Below are 21,994 nucleotides of genomic sequence, written 5' to 3' on the forward strand. Positions count from 1 at the left end.
TTGCCTCCAGCATTTTTCTGAGATTTTTTTATCTATATTGACAAATAGGACCAAGAAACCAGTGCTTTATGAGTTTACAGCCATGTGCTTTCATGAGGATCAGCTATTGAGATCTTAAGGTTTTTTTTCTCGTGTTGATAAACTGCAAGTGTGAGAGAACTGGCCATCTGCAAGGACGTTGCCCAGGGGATGCCCAGATGTTTTACTGTCCTTGTGGGAGTCTTTTCTTTGCCCCGCATGGGAAGCTGGAGTTAAGAGAGCTCAACCTGCTCTCCCCGGATTTGAACCCATTGTGCCACCAGAAGCTCTGAGGGCTCACAGACAACCATATAATGCCCAATTTGTACTTCCACAAAAAGAAAGTCAGTCTATTTTGGGCCAAAATTTGTCATTGGTGTGTGCCTTCAAATAATTTCTGGTTTATAGTAACCTTATCACTGGGCTTTCTGGATCTGAGTGTGTGTGACTTATCCAAGTGGCTTCCATGAACTGGGTCTCCAGTGCACAAACCATTACACCACACTGGCTCTTGTGTGCTGCCTTACCTAGTGGGAATGTGTCCCATGTTTCTAGAGGGAATTTTGGAGCAACAGATTTATGGTTTTCTGACGCCTGAGAGCCTTTGGGGGTTGAGTCTGTAGACTATTTTGCCCACCTGTTTTAAAGCCCACATTGGAGTTGGAAATTCCTACTGTTCATAATCGTATTTCAACAAATCAAAAGAAGGGGAAGGTAAGCCGTAATTTTGCATGAATGATTTTGAGACAAAAAAGAAGAAAAGATACTGGAGTCCCCAGTGGTGCAGTGGGTTAAAGCGCTGAGCTGTTGAGTTTGTTGACCAAAAGGTCGCAGGTTCAAATCTGGGGAGCAGAGTGAGCTTCCGCTGTCAGCCCCAGCTTCTGTCAACCTAGCAGTTCGAAAACATGCAAATGTGAATAGATCAATAGGTACTGCTCCAGCGGGAAGGTATCGGAGCTCCATGCAGTCATTCCGGCCACATGACTTTTGAGGTGTCTACAGATAACGCTGGCTCTTTGGCTTAGAAATGAAGATGAGCACCACACCTGAGTCAGACACGACAGTACTTCATTTCAGGGGAAAACCTTTACCTTACCTAGAAAAGATATGAAGCTCAGGTGGAAAACATTAGGCTACTCATACCCAGATTGACTCTACTATTAAGACAAACAAGAAACAGTGCATTACTGCTTCTACATCATTCATGAAGATTCACTGTCTGCACAATGGAAGAATGCCAAACCTGAGGACATCTTGTCAGAAGTACATTTATTTTGCATAACAAGGAACACAAGAACATTCTTGGAAAAACACAAAACATTGCAACTTTCTACTTACATCCTTTTGAATATCAGAGCAAAAAGAAAAATAGTCTCATATTAAACTTACCATTTACCAGAATTTTCTTCACAGTGAGAACAAAACAGTAGAGATATAACTTCTTCTCAACAAATGTCTCTGAGTGCCAGTAACAATGAGCAATCCCTGGAGAAATGCATCATCATGTGTATTTAAACTGCATATTTTTATCCGTTCGGTACTCCGCATAAAACAATATGGTGTTCCAAACAGAAGTGGAGATCCATCATATTATAGATCAGTCTCTTTCTTCTGGTCATCCAGATTCTGAAAGAGCCAACACACACAGAGTCAAAACCTGTACGTATTTGTGAAGTCACTAGCAGAAAAAGATTGACAGTAATATCAACCTTACAATAATTGACCTAACTACATATTTTAAAGAATTTTGAGTGGTGCTAAATACAGGCAGTCCACAAGTTACAAACAAGGTAGGTTATGTAGGTTTGTTCTTAAGCTGAATTTGTATGTAAGTTGGAACAGGTATATTTTTAAAGTGTAATTCCAGTCAAAATATAGGTATTAGCTTTGGATAGCATAGGGAAGAGTTAAGGGTTAGGGTAGATGAGCTATTGAAGGAATAGCCTATACTGAATTGGGATCAAGACTGAATGGCACAAACTTCACACTGGGAAGGCATGCAAGCAAAGGAGGAGCAGGAGTTAATAAAGTGCAGCAATATTTCACTTGCCTCCTACTTGTTAAGGGAAGTAGTGATGAGGAATGTGAGAAGTGGATTCACTCCTTTTGTTTGTCAGACAGCACAGGACAAATACATTTCATGGTGTAGCTTCCTCAACAGTTAATTCCTCTGTACTTCACAATTACAAGGGTGAGAAAAGCAAGTACAAACATGACAGAAAATGAATGAAGGTGCAGACAGCTCATGTTCTCACCTGAGCAACAGGACTGGGGGCTTCCTGGTCAGTGGATTCCTCTACATTGTTATTTTCTAACTGGAAGGCAGAGGAAGGAAGAGTTTGTCATTTAATGCTGTGTGCCTCCCTTCATCAACTGGCAGCTTTCCCCTTCCAAGTAAAAAGTGGTATTCAGCTTTATAATGGGGCAACTGGGCTACAGTTGCAGATGGAGATGCGCAACATGTTGCTTGGCTCCTAAGCCCATGTTCCTCCATCCATCTCTGGTCTGTTCGGCTCCCAGCTGGCTTAGCACTCCAGGATTTCCTATATTTGAATGCCAACTCTGCCTGAAAAAGCACAGGCCAAACTGTGTTGCTTCATGTGTAATGTGCAAAAACAGATTATGAAGCATTTGGTCCCTCACTAAAGGAAATGGCTGAGGTTTCACTGCTCGGCAGCACGGCAGCGTCACACCTCCTCTCACCAGCCATGTGTTGAGTGAGACTCGGATACAGAACAACACACAGTTACAAAGGAATCTAGTTCAGCTGCAAACAAGAGCCAAAACCTATCCACCCAAGCTCTTTAAATACATAATATTAAAATTCCTAACATGAAGGTAATTAAAACAAGAGAAATATGACAGCTGAAGCCTTGCAGCCATTCTGAGGAGCATATGGCCAGTTCATCGCTTTCATTCCTACTTGGGGCTATGCAACCAAAATGGAGATTTCAAATTGTACTGATGAAATGAATGCAGTATAACAGGCTACAGGATTTGGGAGATAAGTTTATAAGAGAGATCAGCCTTTCTGTCATCTGTTGGAATAATAAAGGTCTGAAACCAATGGCTAATCTCAGTCACAGTAGATGCACAGAATGAATGGGACTTACGCAAGTGTTCTACCATTCAGCAAGTAAGTCAATGTGTTTATCTTGACTGAGATTAACAACTAGATTTGGGTTGGAGTGGCAAGAGCATGGCTCTCCAAGCCAGCCAATGGAGAGGAATGATGAAGGGCTACACAATTCTCAAGCCTGATTTGGGTCATCCTCCACAGTGAAGTTAACCTCACATGGTTAGTTATTTAGCTATATTTTTAAAGTGTCTAATGTTCACACTCAATACTTTTGCTTTTTATAGAAACTTGCCTGTAATTTTCAATTGCTATTATATTCTGATTTTGAAGCATTTAGTATACTTAATTCTATGACTAAAATAAAAATGTTTGTTTTTTTTTTTTTTTAAAAAGGAAAATAAATCGGTTGGATTCAAAAGAAGCTGTGCCTTCAGGTGTGAGAAGAACATATGCTGGCTGAGATGCTCTGCAAAAACTACTTTCTTCCTTTCAGAAAGAAATCCGGGAAGAGCTAACCAAGTTTATCCTTGCACCCATTTCTCCCAAATTTTTTGTTCTTACAGAACCAGTGGGAAACGTGATGTCAAAGGCTTTCACAGCTTGGCTTGACCTTGAAGAAGCTGGGGGTGGCCACGGCCGACAGGGAGCTCTGGCGCGAGCTGGTCTATTAAGTCATGAAGAGTCGGAAGCGACTGAATGAATAAATAACAAAAAGCATTTATCCTATCACATGCCGACAGGCATCTCCAAAACCCTACTGGGCAGTTACAATGCATCTCATGCAAAGTCAGCCTTTGTATCTTTTTACACTGTGTATGTGTTTTTATATCCTCCTTTGATTGTGTTCGTGGGATGGTTGATGCTGCAGTACACAAACTGTTGGTCCTCAAGGGTTGGATCCAGTCTATATGGAAAAGAGAACAAGGGCTACAGATGTGTGTGCATTCACTTGTATGCACTGTGCTCCGCTGGGCTCAGAAGAAACGGAGGGAGATTTACAATTCCCATTCATGCTCACTGAGATCTAGGGAATTTAGTACATGTGTATAGCAGTGCTTTTAGAAGCCAGAGAAGCAATCTTTCCAACTCTCATACTATGGCAGAGGTGCCCATGTGTGCATCTCTTCATTAAATATAGTACGTCCCCTGAATTTGCAAGGGATACATTCCTGGACGTTGCATGGATATGCGAAACCACGGATAATAGTGAATCTTATTGAAAGTAAGAACTTCTGCCCCCAAAATAACTATAATGGTGTGCTGGAAGACCTAGAAAATTCTTAGAAATATGTTGTTTTATGGATAAATGAAAGCACATACTAGTCTCACGGATATGGGGAGCATACTGTACTATACATTTGGTGTACTTCTGCTGGAATATTCAGGCTGAGTGCAGGGGGTGTTATCCTCAAGAGGAAAAGCTCAACTGACACAAATTTCAGTCCTTGCAGCCCTCCACCCCTCGTCCCAAACCTCCCCCCCCCATTACCTTTGAGCCTTCTTCTACTGAAAGAGAATTGAGAGATGCAAACATCTTGCAGTACATTTCCTTCTGCTTCAGGTTGTAATCTCCATAACAGCTGTAATACATAGCAGTGTCGTCATTGATTTGGTCTCTGATTCTGGTTTAAAAAGCTCAGATATGTGAAACAATGGCCCCTTCCACACAGCTGAATAAAATCCCACATTTTCTGGATAAAATCCCACATTTTCTGCTTTGAACTGGAATATATGGCAGTGTGGACTCAGAAAACCCAGTTCAAAGCAGATATTGTGGGATTTTCTGCCTTGATAGTTTGGTTATATGGCTGTGTGGAAGGGCCCAAAGACGAAATATACAAGAATGGAAGAGGAACTGTTCCAAGGCAGGTGACAGCACCACAATTAATACACATCTTGCCCCTTCCTGCTCCAGTTTAAAAACTCAGTGTGGTTTTTAATGTTGCATTAAAAACCATACTACTTTTAATGCAACATTCAGGAATAGGCACCACAACAATTACACAAGTCAAACATATGACTTTAAGTTGTCAAAGCAACAAGACATGGAAAATATCACTTTAATTTTCTTTGTAACACATGAAGAGCAACAAAAAGAGCTGTGGAGATATCTCCCCTCAACAACAACAACAACAACAACAACAACAACATTTATTTATAGGCCGCCCTATCTCCCTGAAGGGACTTTAGTCACAGAATTCCGAATTACTTCCAAAAGCCTATTAGCACAGATTGTGTTGAATATGAAAAACACAACAGGTTTTGCCAAATGACAGCTAAAACCTCATCAGCATAGAATGGAGATTATTTCCTCAAACATATTCAGAGAGGCGGCTTTAAGGACTTTCCTCCCTCTTTTTTAAAAGACCAAGAGAGATAGCACCATGTTTCTCTTTCTGGTATCAGGAAAGAAGGTACGCAAATAGATAAGAAAGGCAGACAGCAGTGTTTTACCAGTTCTATGCCTTCAAGCAAAAGCCTCAAGGCATATCCCCACATTCACACGCGGAAAGATTGTCAAGCTTTGGGAAAAATTAGGAAACTAATTTTTAGGAAACAATGAGAAAGGCTGATTGAATGCCTTAAAGAATATTAGGGTGTTGCTCCCTTAAGGAAAAAATCCACATTTTCCTTATCCTTGCACCTCTTATTAGTCAGCCCTCCACATTCATTGGGATATGGGTACAGGGACCACCAGAAAGTGAAAAACTGTGAAACTTTTTTTTTATAAACAGAGAGAATCTCTTTGGGAAGTTCTAGCACAACTCCCACTGGAGATCCAGAGATTCCCAGAGAAGTGTTCTCTACAGGCATAGAGCAGGCTTCCTTGGCTGTTCCCACAAACTATCATGCATTCTAACTCCCATATACACACTGGCGTGCAATATCATTAATATGCTGCAACAGTACGTTTGCATTATATTTGCTCTATGATAGATGACATAAGCAATCCCTCCTCACTCCCTTTTTATGGCAGGATCTCTAAACAGGTCCTGACAAGCAGGATGGACAATTTACCAATAATAATAATAATCATCATCATCATCATCATCATCAGCAGCAGCAGCAGCAGCAGCAGCAGCAGCAGCATCTTCAATGGCCACAAAGAATAAGTGTTAACCAATGTACCATGAGAGTAAGTGTAGAGAGGATTCAAGCAAGCTAAAACATCCTTATGACTTCTCACCTGGCCAGCTTCTTCAACTCATTGTTAATATCACGGTTGAAGGGCTGCACCTTCTGAGCTTGGATCAGAAAGTCCCGAGCCCTGTCATATTCTGCCAGAGAGCGGCATGCCTAGAAATTAAGAGATTAACAGCATGTCATTCAGCTAAAATTATAAAACAGTTTGCTCACTTTTCTTGAAATGCAAAGTTTCATTGGTCATGTTTCTAAGTAATGATAAACCCAAATCTGTAGCAAATTCTGGTTTATTCTCACAAACAGTATGCACAATGGACAGTTCTTCCTTTTTGGCTACTCTTACACTTAAACTAGGAACTAGCAAGAAAGCAAAAGGTTAGAAGATCTTTCCAACCCAGAATTCCTAGTTTGTTGTTTTCAAACCAGAAATAGAGATCAGAACCTTGCTTCTGACTCTTGAATTGTGAAGGGAACAACAATCCAAGGGTCCTGGACAGCAAGCTTTTGTTCACTTCATAGTTTCTGCTTAGTTTAGCTATTATGACTAGTGGAAGTAGTTGGGCAGAAGAAAGACTGCATGACGGCTTCAGACACTGCTCATAAACATAAGCCAGAACTCCCTGCAATTCTGACCTTTTATGATATGCAAATGCTGCTTTTAATTCATCCAACCTCACCTTTTCTCACAAGCATAGCCTTACCAATGTAGACAACAGCCTATTTCTATAGATGCATCAATATAGGAAAATTACCTTTCTGTCTTTTAGAGCTTGGCAATCTCTGATTACCATGTTTCATTGAATGGCCACCCCTTTTAATCCTAATTTTTGTTGGAAAAAGGGCCCGCGACTATTATACAATGAAATAGAATTGGTGCCTTCTGTTTGCTAGGTTCTGAGTTCTCTCCCCTCCCCCCCCCCCAAATTGTCTTAACCCCCAAGATGAGGGGAGAGGGAGAACTCAGAGTCTACTTTAACTGTCTTTAAGGGGGAAACAGAAAAGGGAGACTTTGCTTTTCATTTAAACTGTCTTTGAGGGGGAAAACGATTTCTCAGTTTTATAAACACCTGCGACAATTATGTGAGGAAAGGGGGAAAATCCTATTTTGGGATTCTCAAAATGAGGATGCGACTATTATATGATGAGATGTGGTGTTCAGTTTGGGCTATAACTTTGTCTTTTGCTCTTCCATTTGCTATGCTGTATGGGATTCTGGGAGTTGAAATCCAAAAAACATCTAGATGGTTTAGGTTCCCCAGCGTCCTAGATTTAAAACTGAGTGTGAGTCCTGAATTATGGTCATCTCACTGAGTTCATCAGTCTGTAGCAAACAAACAAAATAAAATAAAAAAACCCAAAACAACAAAAACCCAAGCCCTCACTATACACTGATGACATGAGCATTAGAAAATGGCTCAAATACACAAGTATACCATATCATTACAATCTTAGCACAAGGATTACAACATTCTTTGCAAACTTAAGGCCTATAAGCCATTATTTGTACTACCATTTGGCTAATCATATTCAAAACAAGGGCAATTTCCTTACCTGACCACACCTGAAGAGGGCTTTGACATTCTTCGTATCTAGCTTTAAAGCCATCTCTCCAAAGGTGAGGGCCCGGGCTGGACAATCCAGTTTTAAGTAAGTGACTGATAAATTCAGGAAGACCAGGAGCTTGGCATCATTCACTTTGTTTAGTTCGTCCTCCTCTGCACTCACATGTTTTAAAATTGAGTAGGCCTAAAAAGGAATGGGAGCAGGGAGGATCTATGACTATTAACAAAATAATAGTATCTCAACAAAAAGAAAGAACCTTACATAGAGGAAGACATTGTTTTTATGTGAAAGCCAACTTTTTAATGGGATGTACAGATTTAGCATTCTTTATCTAGAATCCTGCAAAACCATCCACTTGAGAAGCTGAGTCAGCAACACAAACTTGGCTTAATGCAGAAAATGATGGGAAGAGGAGCCTGTGGGAAGTGTCCCCCCTCCCCATTGCCACCAATGGGCTGGATAGAAAATGAATCTTTCAGCTTCCCTGTTCAAAAATGGATTTCTGTCCTCCCGAATTCAGGAGGCTCCTGAAAAATGGATCAGGACTCTCATCGAAATCCAGGACAATGAAACGGATCGCAGTTTACCCAGATTGCATAAGCCTAGTGGAAATCTAAGACCCCCAGATGGGAAAATGTTAATGTTAATGTGAGAAAGTAACAATATGCCCAATAAACTCATGTATAAGTCTATAAATGTTAGGGTTTTTTTTAAAAAAAAATCAACTCAAAAAACTTGAAAAAACGTATCCACAGGTCAATGTAAGTACTATATCTTCTTAAAAAGAGAGGATCACCCCCTTTTCTGAATAGAGTGATACAACTTGAGAGCTGAGCTCATTCAAGAACTTTCTCCTTTCTGTGGAATGACCTTTGACTTATCCAGGGGTCATATCAGAATCCATAATTTTGCCCCCCCCCCCCCCCAAAGCTGTCCTCAACTTATACACAAGATCAACTTATACATGAGTATATACGGTAGTGCATTTTAACTGTCCAAATTCTCAGAAGTTATTCTCTCTACCCTCACTGTACACTATTTCAAGGATACGATGAACCTCACATCTCTGAATGTGGGGAAGAGAGCACAGCACTGACACAAAGTTCCCCCTTCAACTGTTTCAACGTGCCTTGAGCTATACAAGAAGATGGCACCTATGTAGTGGCCTTTACTTAGACCAGTCATTCCCATTCCTTGGTCCTCCAGGTTTTTGGAATTCAGCTTCCAGAATTCCTGACCATTGGAAAAGGAATCTTTGGGTGTTGAATAAATGGGAATGGGAACCACTGACTTATTGGAAGACCAAATATTTTTCCTGAAGAATGTCCTATGCAAATCAGAGTCATCACCAGTAAAAAGAATTGGAAAAGGGATGCTGCCAAAAGAGAAACTGGGGTCTGATTGCCTATGAGCCAGATATGTATATACGTATACATTACATATGTATTACAATTTAAGTTAGCACACATAAAGTGTAAGAACGTATTTCCAAACCGCCTCTCTACATTCTGGAGGCTGTTCATTTCCAGATATATCTTTTGAATGTACCAACAGGACTAAAAAAGTAAAAATATGGATGAATACTAAGCAAAGAGTGTAATTTATCATGGGCTAGATTTTCATACTTGGTTTGTAACTTATAACTTACTCTCCTCAACAAAGCACCTCTATGTTACCTGCTTGTATCTTTCCTTAGCATCTACAAAATGTCCCTGGCGAAAGAGGTAATTTCCCAATCCGCGTGCTGTTTCTGCTATCTTCAGCACTTTCTCAAGTGGAAGACTGTCTTGTTGCTCCTGTGTAGAGAAGCAGCAATCCAGTTAGAAACTGGTTATAGATGTAGTCAATAAGTAGAAAAATCACAATGATTACAGTTGTATGTCAGCCTCTTCAGCCTGTAATTGTGTCTAATGATCAGGTTGCTAAGGATGATGGGAATGACAACGTTGTTCATGTTCAAGTTGATTCCTTTGATGGGAATGGGGATGCTTTCCATGAAGGTGTTCCTGAAGGGAATGGGGATGATGGTCTATTTCCTGGGCCTGGTTTTAGAGATGTGGGGCCTGAATGCAGTTCAAATGATGAGTTAGAGAAGCCTGTATTGCTGCAAGGGGATTCTCAAGGTCTTGAGCTTGAGAAAGGCTCTGTGCCGCAGTCCCCTGGTGCAGATTTTAATGAAGCCTTGAACAGAAGAAGTCAAAGACAAACAAACCAGCAATTACGGCACTCAGCCAGATTACAGCAAAAGTTAAAAGTGAAACCAAAGTTAAGGAAAAATCAGTTCTTAGCTGCTTGGGAAATAGGGCAGGGATCTAAATGCCAAGTACAGAATCTAGCTTCAGATGAAGCAATGTTGGATTCATGTTAAGCTCTTCACACCAAGTTCCTGGACCTTTGACTTTGTTTGATTCCTGTTTTAAGTGCCTTTGCTGTTTGGAGTTACCTTTTATTGTGGATTACTTTTTATTTCTTTTGCTTTTATTACCTTCAATAAACTTCTTGCTACTTTAACTTAACTGTGTGGTGTTTAAAGTCAGAAGAGAATTCTGCTCTGGAATGCAACATACACTATGTAACAAAATTTGGGAAAAAATCTGTTCCTGGTTTGAAAGTGTTATTATTCCCGTTTGTGGTTGCTACAAACTATATTGAATTGGTTGAGACTCAGTGAGATATTCACTGAAAAACTATAGCAAACTGCTGCAGGATGTACCGCAAAAACAAAGTTTTTACAGTTTCATAAACTTTTTTCCATGTTTTTATGATAGAACTCATTAGGAAACAGCATTTATTAGAACTAGTCCAGTCTCCTTGTATATGGAAAATTCCTATTATATAGCAGCATACTAGAGATGCAGACTGGGATTGGAAAAGTTAACTTTTTCAAACTACAAATTCCTGGCAGGGGGATTTGGAGTGCAAAAGAGTAACTTTTCCAGACAGAAACTGTTATCAGCTGGATCCATGTTTCTCAGGCCTTCTAAAATTGTTGCCGTTGCCCCACTACTTACTTCATTTTTGAGGAAACTTCCCCATCTTTGGGTTGTGCTGTGAGCACACAGAGATCTTCTGTTCAACTGCATGACTACGCATGTTCATGCGACACTTAATGCCTGTGCATTGCAACATGTGCAAGAAATCCTTTGAATGCTCACCACAGATGAAACTGTGCTGCATTCAGCAGAACCGAGTAAGCAACAATTGGACAGGGCTATAACATTTCAGAAACTATATCTCCCTTCTTTGGGAGTGGCTCCAGTCCAGATTTAGAGGACCGGGGAGAAAGAGCAACAAACTTGCTTTCATCTTTGTGCTGTTTTTAAAAAGTGGAAGTTACACACCCTCCCAATTGCATTCCAACCAGAGCACAGCAAAGGGGATCCTAGTGATGAGAGAGGAGTCTATTTTTGTGCGGTAGACATAGCCACAAGTGGATGGGGAATAAAAGGAGGCCGGGACTTGGCCATACACTTCCACGATCCATGTGACAGCTGCGCGTGAAGGAGTCTCCCTCCTGCAGACTAGTGTCTTATCTTTCTTGGTTTGTTAATCCCCCAGCCCTAGAGAACTCCAAATTTCCTTTACAGAGATTCTTCTCCAGCTCTCGACTTTCACCCAAGGCTGATCCATTTCCACGGATCATCTGTAGAAAGGTGTGAGCTCTGTTGCAGCTGAGTGCATGAACCCAAAGGCTGGCCCGAAATCCTCCTAGTTTCCAATTCAGAAGCATAACTCCTCCATGGAGAGAGGAACCAAAGATAAGCAACACATGAAAGGCTGCTTAGCATTTGTCTTGGTCAAGAAGAGAGCCAGTGAAATGTGGTTTGTTTCACTATGCTGTCTGCTTCAGGAGCTCCTTTGCCCTTTTCTCTCTCTGCATTCTTTGGCTGGCACAGTGGGCTGGAAACCATAATTGCAACAGCAGTCCTTTTGTTTTAGAAAGAACGTAGAACATTTCTCAGATGTTCTATTACAGTCTTATAATGTGGGCTCTTAGAACAGCAGAAATGGACTATCTGAGTTCCTGTGAGTTTTTTTGGGCTGTATGTCCATGTTCCAGAGGCATTCTCTCCTGGCATTTTGCCCACATCTTTGGCAAACATCCTCAGAGGTTGTGAGATTTGTTGGAGACTAGACAAGTGAGGTTTATATATCTGTGGAATGTCCAGGGTGGGAGAAAGAACTCTTATCTGCTTGAAGCAAGTATGAATGTTGCAACTGGCCACCTTGATTAGCATTCAATGGCCTTGTAGCTTCAAAGCCTGGGTGGTTGCTGCATGGGAGTGTCGGGTAACACTCAAAAAAACAAGGGAATTCCAGACAAGAATCAGGGCCAGCTAACATCTCCCAACAAAGGACACCCCAGGCAGCAACCAGCCAGGCTTTGAAGCTGCAAGGCCATTCAATGCTAAACAAGCCGTCCAATTGCTACATTCACTCTTGTCTCAAGCAGACAAGTGTTCTTTCTCCCACCCTGGAGATCATTCCACAGATATATAAACCTCCCTTGCCTAGTTTCCAATAGACCTCAGAACCTCTGAGGATGCCTGCCATAAATGTTGGTGAAACATCAGGAGAGAATGCCCCTGGGACATGGCCATACAGCCTGAGTGATTCCCACCATGAAAGCCTTTGACAACACAATGGACTATCAGCTGGAACCCAACCACATCCTGCCCAAGCTTATAGTCCTCATCAAGTAAATAGATAGGTCAATGAGTTACGTAACTGGCAGGAAAAGCCCTTCCCACACTGTTCTCTTTTGCCTCACTATTCTCTCCTCCCATTTCTTTGTTAAACTGATATTTCTAAGGAATACGCCTCTTTTTGTACAAAGTTTCTGAGCACATGGCAAGCCCCTGAATCCTCCATTTTGTTCTTCTCCTGTGAGCCTGGAGCAAGACAAGATACATGCAGAGAGACAGCTAGTTAGATAGCTAGGCTCTATCTTTCCTATATAGAAATGTAGATCTTTCAGTAAAGTCTTCTATAACTTTCAAAGCTTGACTCTGCTCCTGTTTGCTCTGGAGCTTCTGATCTGCTAAAACGGTTGCTACTGCTATTGTTGGTGATTTAATACTAAAAATACTTGGAAGGTCAGACATTCCTCATCTGTGAACAGAGAAGATTTCTACATAGGAACTCACAGGGGTCAGGTCAACATACTGGTCCCATTCTGAACAGTCCACAAAGTCCAAAAGCTCAATCTCAAACATCACTGTGGCATCGGGCGGGATTAGAGGAGGACAGCCCAGTCTTCCATAAGCATAATCTGGCCTGAAGAGGAACCGCGCCACCTCCTCTTTCTTCATGGTCAGAAGCCCAAGCTCCATACCCCAGAGAGTAATGTCTGAGAAGGCAGAAGGGAAAAAGGTTGGTTTTTAACATTTATACATTGCACCAGAAATCCTAGAGCAAGCATGGGCAAACTTTGGACCTCCAGGTGTTTTGGACTTCAACTCCAATTGTGGGAGTTAAAGTCCAAAACACCTGGAGGGCTGAAGTTTGCCCATGCCTGTCCTAGAGGCTCTTGAAGTGCCTGCATCAGGACATAGTAGAAGACTCAGTGAAGAGAAATAATAATAATAATAATAATAATAATAATAATAATAATAATATACTTGCCTCTCCTTATTGTTCAAGGTGGGATACAACATAAATGTTAATATACATTTATAGCAGCACATATTAAAACACAGACATGTTAAAATATATGGAACAAAAATTAAAACATAACTTAGAATGTGATTGTAAAATTCATCATTAATCCTGACTGATACACCACATAAGATACAGCAGGATGATCAAAAAGGAACTTGTTACAGTTAAGATAGGCTGCACAATGCTTTATGGAGCAAACCAAATTTACTAAAATGTAGACAAGCTTTTGAGATATCTGGATCTTTTCATCATGTAACACACTTCATAAAGCGAAAGGTAAAGGACACAAACATAAAATCAACATAAAAGGCCAATTTGATGTTGTAAAGGTAAAGGTTTCCCTTGACATTAAGTCTAGATGTGTCCAACTCTGGGGGGTGGTGCTCATCACCATTTCTAAGCTGAAGAGCTGGCATTGTCCCTAGACACCTCCAAGGTCATGTGGCCAGCATGACTGCATGGAGCACCATGACCTTCCTGCAGAAGCTGTACCTATTGATCTACTCACATTTGCATGTTTTCGAACTGCTAAGTTGGCAGGAGCTGAGGCGAATGACGGGAGCTCACTGCACTCCCTAAATTTGAACCATGAATCTTTCGGTCAGCAAGTTCAGCAGCTCAGCGGTTTAACCTACTGGGTGAACAGGGGACCCCCATTTGATGCTGAGGTCATGGCATTTGAATGACCAATCTTTAGACAAAATAGGGGAAGTGGTTGCAGTTCTTGTAGCTGTCTGCCTTCAAGTCATTTCTGACTTATGACAAGCCTAAGGTAAATTGATCATGGGATTTTGGTCCCTTCTACACTGCCATATAATCCAGATTATATGAGTTCTCCCCCAGATACACATTAATCAGTTTATCTCATCTCACCCAGGGTTTTATCAATTTTATCTTGTGCATTTGGCCTGTCCACTGTTTTTTTTATTCTTCTACTATTTTATTTTGCGTTGTTTGTGTATTTGCTATTGTTTGTATTTTACTTTGTTATTATTATTTGCTGTTGTATTTTACTTTGCTACATTGTAATCTTTGGGCTTGGCCTCATGTTAGCAGCTCCAGTCCCTTTGGGGAGATGATAGTGGGGTATAAATAAAGATTATTATTATTATCATCATTATTATCATCAAATTATCTGTTTTGAACTGGATTATATGAGTCTACAGTTCAAAGCAGATAGTCTGGATCCAGTTCAAAGCAGACAATCTGGATTTTATATGGCAGGGGAGAAGGGGCCTTTGTTTGCAAGTATTGTTCAGTGCATGTTTGCCTTTTCCTTCCTCTAAGGATGAGAGTGTGATTTGCCTAAAGTCATCTGCTGAGTTTGCATGGCTTAGCAGAGATTTGAACTTTGGTCTCTGGAGTCATAGTCCAACACTCAATGCTGGAAGGTGTGTGTAGATATTCAGATCAGGTTGCATTATGTCAGTCAACATCAACTCAATTTCCTTTACCCTCTTCCTAATGACAACTTTCCTGATTGCAAAGTTGATCTCAAAAGATGTATTCATTCATCCCAATCTATTAAAGTCAACACAGGTACCTTGATTTTTTTTTGCATTACAAAGAGAGTTTTGCAGCGCAGAGGATCAGAGAAGTCTACCTGAGTTAAGGAGCACCCATGCATATAAGAGGATGATTCAAATCACATTTAGACCTCCACCCTTTTTAGAGATCACATTGCCATTGTAGCCTTACCTTGGCCAAGTTTCATGAGTTTGGGATCCTTCCAAGAATAGTCGAAGGGTCTGTCCATGTGTTCTAAATAGCCTGAAAACTTAACTAAGAAAGTTCAAAGTTAGAGAGGAGAAAGGCAGTTGAAGATAGGAACACCAAACACATTTGTTATTATTACACCGGTAGGGAAGTGTTCTCTTCCCATAGCTTTGCTGTAAAGTAAAGGTAAAGGTTTCCCTTGACATTAAGTCGAGCCATGACCAACTCTGGGGTGTGGTGCTCATCTCCATTTCCAAGCCGAAGAGACGGCGTTGTCCATAGACACCTCCAAGGTCATGTGGCCAACATGACTGCATGGAGTGCTGTTACCTTCTCGCCGGAGCAGTACCTTTTGATCTATTCACATTTGCATGTTTTTGAACTGCTAGGTTTGCAGAAGCTGGATCGAACTGCTAACCTTTTGGTCAACAAGTTCAGCAGCTCAGCAGTTTAACCCGCTGTGCCACCAATGCAGACATACTAAAATATATGAAACAAAAATTGAAATACAACATAGAATGTGGTTTTAAAATTCATAATTAATACTGACTGATATACCACATAAGATATAGCAGGATGACAGAGAAAATATCCCTTTTATTTATTAAACAACATTTTTTTAAAAATTCAAATTATGATAGAACCTTTTTTCAGGTAAGTGCTTTCAGTTTCCAAATATAAAATCAAGCACATACGTTTTTGGAGCAATTCCCCTTTACAGTTTAAAGGAGCAGGGGAATTTGAATGATAAAGCCCAGAAATAGGTTTGCTATTCTAATTTTGATTATCCCCTCCCACAGTTATGTCATTTCATTGCGAATCTGCTCCCCCCACCTTCATATTAACCATGTTCATGCACAAATGGCACAACTCTACAGTGAAGTCACCTGTTGACTTATGGTGCTCCCATTAATTTCATAGGTTTTCTTAGACAATGTGGTTTTGTCAGTTCCTTCCTCCAGAAAATAAAGGCCACAGCGCCAAGTAATATGCAGGGTTGATCTTGCTTAGCTTTCAAAATTAAATGGGATATTTATACAGTATTTGTAGGAAAGCTTGAATCTTTGCCTGCACAGCCTGCAAGTGGGTTTTGACCTGGATGCCTTATCCTGCTCTGATAAAAGATATGTACTCCCCACCTCTTCCATGCAGCTCAATAAAATCTCATATTTTCTGCTTTGAACTGGAATAAATGGCAGTATGGATTTAGATAATCCAGTTCAAAGCAGATTTTCTGCCTCGATATTCTGGGTTATATGGCTGTGTGAAACGGCCCTGGGTAATAAAGGAGCAAGAAATGTATAGCATCAACAGATCAAGATAGGACTGGGATCCAAAGCATTCCCAGTCTCCAGCGAAAGTTCATTCCATTCCTGGGGTTGGTAAAATTAAAATTCCTTGCTCTACAAGCAAAGGCTAGGGAAACAACTGCAAAACACAGGTGTGGAAGATTATTTCACTTCACTCTGCTTTCCCCAGAGATTGAATTCTGGATTCTGTTCCAATCTCAGAACACTAAATTTTTGCCATAATTTCCCTGCCCACACTGTGCCTGGCCTTGCGCTCAGTTGCTGGAGTAACAGGAGGAGAAGAAGGAGAAAATAATAATAATAATAATAATAATAATAATAATTTATTTTTATACCCTGCCTCCATCTCTCCAAAAGAGGAGGAGGAGGAGGAGGAGGAGGAGGAGGAGGAGGAGGAGGAGGAAGAGGAAGAGGAAGAGGAAGAGGAAGAGGAAGAGGAAGAGGAGGAGGAAGAGGAGAAAGAAGATGTTTATTTGTACCCTGCCACCATCTCCCAGAAAGGACTCAGGGCAGCTTATAGCAGCATATGATATTGCCATAAAACACAGGTAAAATTACATAAACATATTAAACAATATCAATTAACAAAAAACAACACATTACAAAAAAAGACCAATCAGAATTTAAAATAATTAATAAAATACAGCAATAACTATTATTAAAATGAGTAGTAATAATAATACAGTAGTTATGCAAATCTATGAATCTGGAACCTTTAGTATAGCCTAAGGAACCCCCAGTGGTGCAGTGGTTTAAACCCTTGTACCAGCAGGACTGAAAACCGACAGGTCAGAAGTCTGAATCTGGGGATAGTGCGGATGAGCTCCCTTTGTCAGCCCCAGCTCCCCATGCAGGGACATGAGAGAAGCCTCCCACAAGGATTGTAAAACTTCAATCATCCAGGTGTCTCCTGGGCAACATGCATGCAGCCAACCAATTCTCTTACTAGAAGCAACTTGCAGTTTCTCAAGTCGCTCCTGACACACAAAAAAGTATAGCATGGACTTCTTAACAGAATACTGTCTTACTTAGCACAGCTGCACCAGGAGGAACTCTTTCACCGGAGCCATCGTGGAGAATCTCCTTCAACACTCCACCATCACCTGTGATGTCCGACATCCGTTGTGGATGAAACTTGAACAGAAGAAAGAAGAGTGTTATGAAGCATGTCACATTACTGAGAAGGTGTTTCTTCAACTGTCTCCTTACAATTGATGCATGTAACCAAACCAGATATCAGCTAGTTTTACTCCTCATGTCTTATAACCTTGATGGCAACAGTCAAAACTGCCAACGCTAAAAAAGATCTTTTGATAAACACTTCACTCCTCCAAGTATTTTATAAACAAGTACATTGCAGTTAGGCTGTTCTAAGGATAAGTGTCAGGGAAGAAGGAGGCCAATAAATACCCTCTGCATATGTTCAGACCCATCACACTTTTAGTTCTTCATTCCAAAATGTATCAGTCAAAATGAAGGAGAAGCATCTTGAAGATTATCACACCACAGGAACCTTCTCTGATCTATCCAGAATGGACTAGCTGGATCAAACAAGGCCTTGACTAGTTCAGTGTTTTATTCACGCAGTGGACAAGAAGCTCGCAATTACCCTATATACAGGCAGTCTCCAAGTTATGAACAAAATAGCTTCTGGGAGGAAGGGCCACTCACAAAACAAACGATAGAGGAAATAAAGAAGGGGGTTAAGAAAATTAAGATGGAAATTATAAAGAATTAGAAAGGAAATTTATCTGGAAATGGTATAGGACACCAGCTCAACTAGCAAATATGACTAAGCACAATGTGTTGGCATTGTAAAGTAGAAAAAGGCTCGTGATAATAATAAATTTTATTTATACCCCACCACCATCTCCCCAACAGGTAACTTGAGGCCAAGCCCAACAATTACAACAAATCAAAATAAAATATATACAGCAAATAATAACATCAAATGAAATATAAACAAAGCAAATTAATACAAAATCAAATAGAGGAAATGAAATAAAATAATAAAAATATTCACAGTGGGCTGGGCCAAGTTAAAAGCATAGAATTAAAATATAAAAGCCCTGGGTGAGATGGATGAATAGGGTAGTGTGCCTGGTGGGAACAGAAATGGGATATCATTGAAGAATGAAATTCTCCTCAAATGAAAACATTCCTCGGGTGGTGAGCCGTAGTGTTTGAGGAAGATATGGGCAGCGTTTGGGCTACATGTTCATGGCAAGCAGTATAACCTGTGATGTCAGTTGGGGGAGTGTCTCAGCAGTTGGAACTAGAGCATGTTTGTAGAGTAGAGGTGGGAGGGTGTCTGTATTACACGGTTTATTATGTGTATAGATAGCCAGAATGTGTGATTGATTTTATTGTGATTTTATTGTGTTATTCTGCATTGTCTATTTTATTTTATTGCATTATGTATTTTGTGGTGTTTAATTTTCTGTTGTTTTGTATTTTATTTCATTGTATTGTTTTGGGCTCGACTTCATGTTAGCTGCCCCGAGTCCCCATTGGGGAGATGGTGGTGAGGTATAAAAATTGATTATTATTATTATTATTATTATTATTATTATTATTTGAAACACAACAAGATGAGTCCACAGTAGACACTCCGCTGGCTATTGTATTAGATCGCATGTCGGACACTTCCCAAGTGTGTAGGACTGTGTGATGTATCAGCGAATAATGTGTGCAGATCCCAGTAAGGTGGCCTTTTGCAGCTGGCAGATGGTAATCTTGTCAGCGCTGTTTGTATTTAAGTGCGGGCCAAGGACTTTAGGCACTGTACCCAGTGTGCCGATCACTGCTGGGACCACCTTTACTGGTTTGTGCCAGAGTCTTTGCAGTTATTATTATTACTATTATTACTATTACTATTATTATTATTATATAGAATAGATTATATGTGTATAGATAGATGTATAGACAGATAGTTAGATAGATAAAGATAGATGAATAGATAGAAGATAAATAGATGTGTATAGATAGATATCATCTATGATCCTACGGCATTGTAAACTGAAAACAAGAAATAAAGGAAGAATTAAACACTGAAACCCCTTTAGTGACTTTTGGCCCACCTTGTATAAAATCCTCCAAAATCTAGGATTGCTTTAAATATGCATGCACACACAAGCCATGATCAAGAGTCTGGAGAACAAGCCCTATGAGGAGTGGCTTAAAGAGCTGGGGATGTTTAGACTGCAGAAGAGAAGACTGAGAGGAGACATGATAGCCATGTGAGAGGAAGTCACAGGGAAAAGAGAGCAGGCTTGTTTTCTGCTGTATTACATGGAGACTAGGATGCAATGTTTTCAAATTATAGGAAAGGAGATTCCACTTGGAAAAATTGCTGACTGTGAGAGCTGTTCAGCAGTGGAACTCTCTACCCTGAATTGTGGTGGAGGCTTTTAAACAGAGACTGGATGGCCATCTGTTGGGGGTGCTTTGAACATGATTTTTCTGCTTCTTGGTAGGGGGTTGGACTGGATAGCCCACGAGGTCTCTTCCAACTCAATGATTCTATGCATAGTTGAACGACGCTTGGGCACAGAACACTCAAATGCAGCCCACACTACAGGTGCATTCGTAGAAAATCACTCTGCGCATGCCCAGAAGGGCACTGAGCTGGAGGACGGAGGATAAAAAAGGGGGGGGGGGCGAATTCTGTCTCTCCCTGGTTTACCGAGACGACTGGGACTCGCTCTCCCCGCTGGGTCACCCCGTTGTTTCTCTCGGGAGCCACGCGGTCCCAGCTGCCTTGCCATCCCTCGCCATCGCCTTCACCGCCCTCCATGACTTGACGCCGCGTTTCCCGCCAGATCTCTCCCGGGAGCATTACGCCCCGCCCCTCAATGCCAGCTCTCTGCCAATGGGAGCCCGCGGACAACCGACGACCAATCGGAGCCCGCGGAATGTCTGCCTTCTACTTAGTACAGGGTCTCCATTCATAGCTAGAGACTTGAATGATTAGTCTACCTCAGGCATGGGCAAAGTTGGGCCCTCCAGTTATTTTGGACTGCAACTCCCATCATTCCTAACAGCCTCAGGCCCCTTCCTTTCCTTTCCTGTTAGGAATGATGGGAGTTGCAATCCAAAACACCTGGAGGGCCCAACTTTGCCCATGCCTGGTCTACTTTATAGTGTGGGGACTACAGTTTGACACCACTTTAAGGACCATGCCCCACTGAAATCAGGGAACTTGTAGTTTTGCAAGGTCTTTAGCCTTCTCTGCTAAAGAGTTCTGGTGCCTTCACTAAACAAAAAACTTCCAGGAGTCCATAGCATGAAACCATAGCAGCTAAAGTGGTCTCAAACTGCATTAATGCTGCAGTGTAGAAAGATGCATCCTTGCTCTTCTGGAGCTCAACTCCCATAATTTTCCAGGCCATGGATTCTGGGAGTTGTGGTATCACTAAACCAGTCCTCCAAGCTTTTACCACACTTTGGGCATCCAAGGGTTTTGGATTTCAGCTTCCACAATTCCTGAAAGTAGTAGCAGCAATAATAATAATAATAATAATAATAATAATATCCAATACAACAGCCAGCAGAGTGATATTGTCTGCTGTGGACTCATCTTGTTGTGTTTCAAATAAAAATAATGATGATGATGATGATCGGCACACTGGGTGCAGTACCTAAAGACCTTGGCCTGCACTTAAACACAATCAGCGCTGACAAAATTGCCATCTGCCAGCTGCAGAAGGCCACCTTACTGGGATCTGCACGCATTATTCACTGATACATCACACAGTCCTAGACACTTGGGAAGTGTCCGACGTGTGATCCAATACAACAGCCAGCAGAGTGTCTGCTGTGGACTTATCTTGTGTTTCTAATAATAATAATAATAATAATAATAATAATAGACTCTGCAAGGAAGCAGATGAAACAATAGATCACATCCTTAGCTGCTGCAAGAAGATCGTGCAGACAGACTACAAGCAGAGGCATAACACAGTTGCTCAGATGATTAATTGGAACTTGTGCCACAAAAACCATTTGCCTGCAACAAAGAGCTGGTGGGATCACATGTAGCATTTCTTTTTGTCATGGCTCTTCTTGTTTTATAGATTTCCAATCCACCTTTCAGAAGAATTCATCTATATCATCACGACTACAATGCTGAACCCCAATGAATAAAACATACATTTTCAATAATTTGGAAGTAACAAGTGTATATAGTACTTTCAAAATCTCCAATGGAAACTGAAATGATAATATACATATGGGCCTTCTCAAAATGAGGGAACATATAGATGGAGCCAGAGTGAAAAATGTGCCAGGAAAGTGCCCTACCGCTGATGTACTTCAAACTGACAGCTCTCCTTAATGGATGCACAACTCATCACACTTCAATTTAAACCATTTTTCATAACCTACTAGCCATTAAGAACGTTTGATTCCATTTCATAAACATCTTTAATCATAGAGGCACTGAAAATAAGCTTATAATAACATTAAGTCTCGTTTGTGACTGCAGTCATGGGAGACCTGTCTT

The 21,994-nt window shown here is 40.9% G+C and overlaps 1 protein-coding gene across 1 annotated transcript; it reads right to left on the reverse strand.

The window, feature by feature from the left end:
- Positions 1-1,354: 1,354 nt before the first annotated feature.
- Positions 1,355-17,620, reverse strand: FKBP6 (FKBP prolyl isomerase family member 6 (inactive)). Its single transcript, XM_067468391.1, has 9 exons — positions 17,520-17,620; positions 15,164-15,247; positions 12,952-13,154; positions 9,481-9,600; positions 7,793-7,987; positions 6,285-6,394; positions 4,587-4,677; positions 2,274-2,333; positions 1,355-1,644 (listed from the first exon to the last, which is right to left on the reverse strand). The coding sequence occupies exons 1-9, from the start codon at positions 17,608-17,610 to the stop codon at positions 1,609-1,611; spliced, it is 990 nt and encodes a 329-aa protein (XP_067324492.1). The 5' UTR covers positions 17,611-17,620; the 3' UTR covers positions 1,355-1,608.
- Positions 17,621-21,994: the final 4,374 nt, after the last annotated feature.

Source organism: Anolis sagrei, chromosome 5 (genome assembly GCF_037176765.1).
Source record: "Anolis sagrei isolate rAnoSag1 chromosome 5, rAnoSag1.mat, whole genome shotgun sequence".
NCBI classification, from domain to species: Eukaryota; Metazoa; Chordata; class Lepidosauria; order Squamata; family Dactyloidae; genus Anolis; species Anolis sagrei.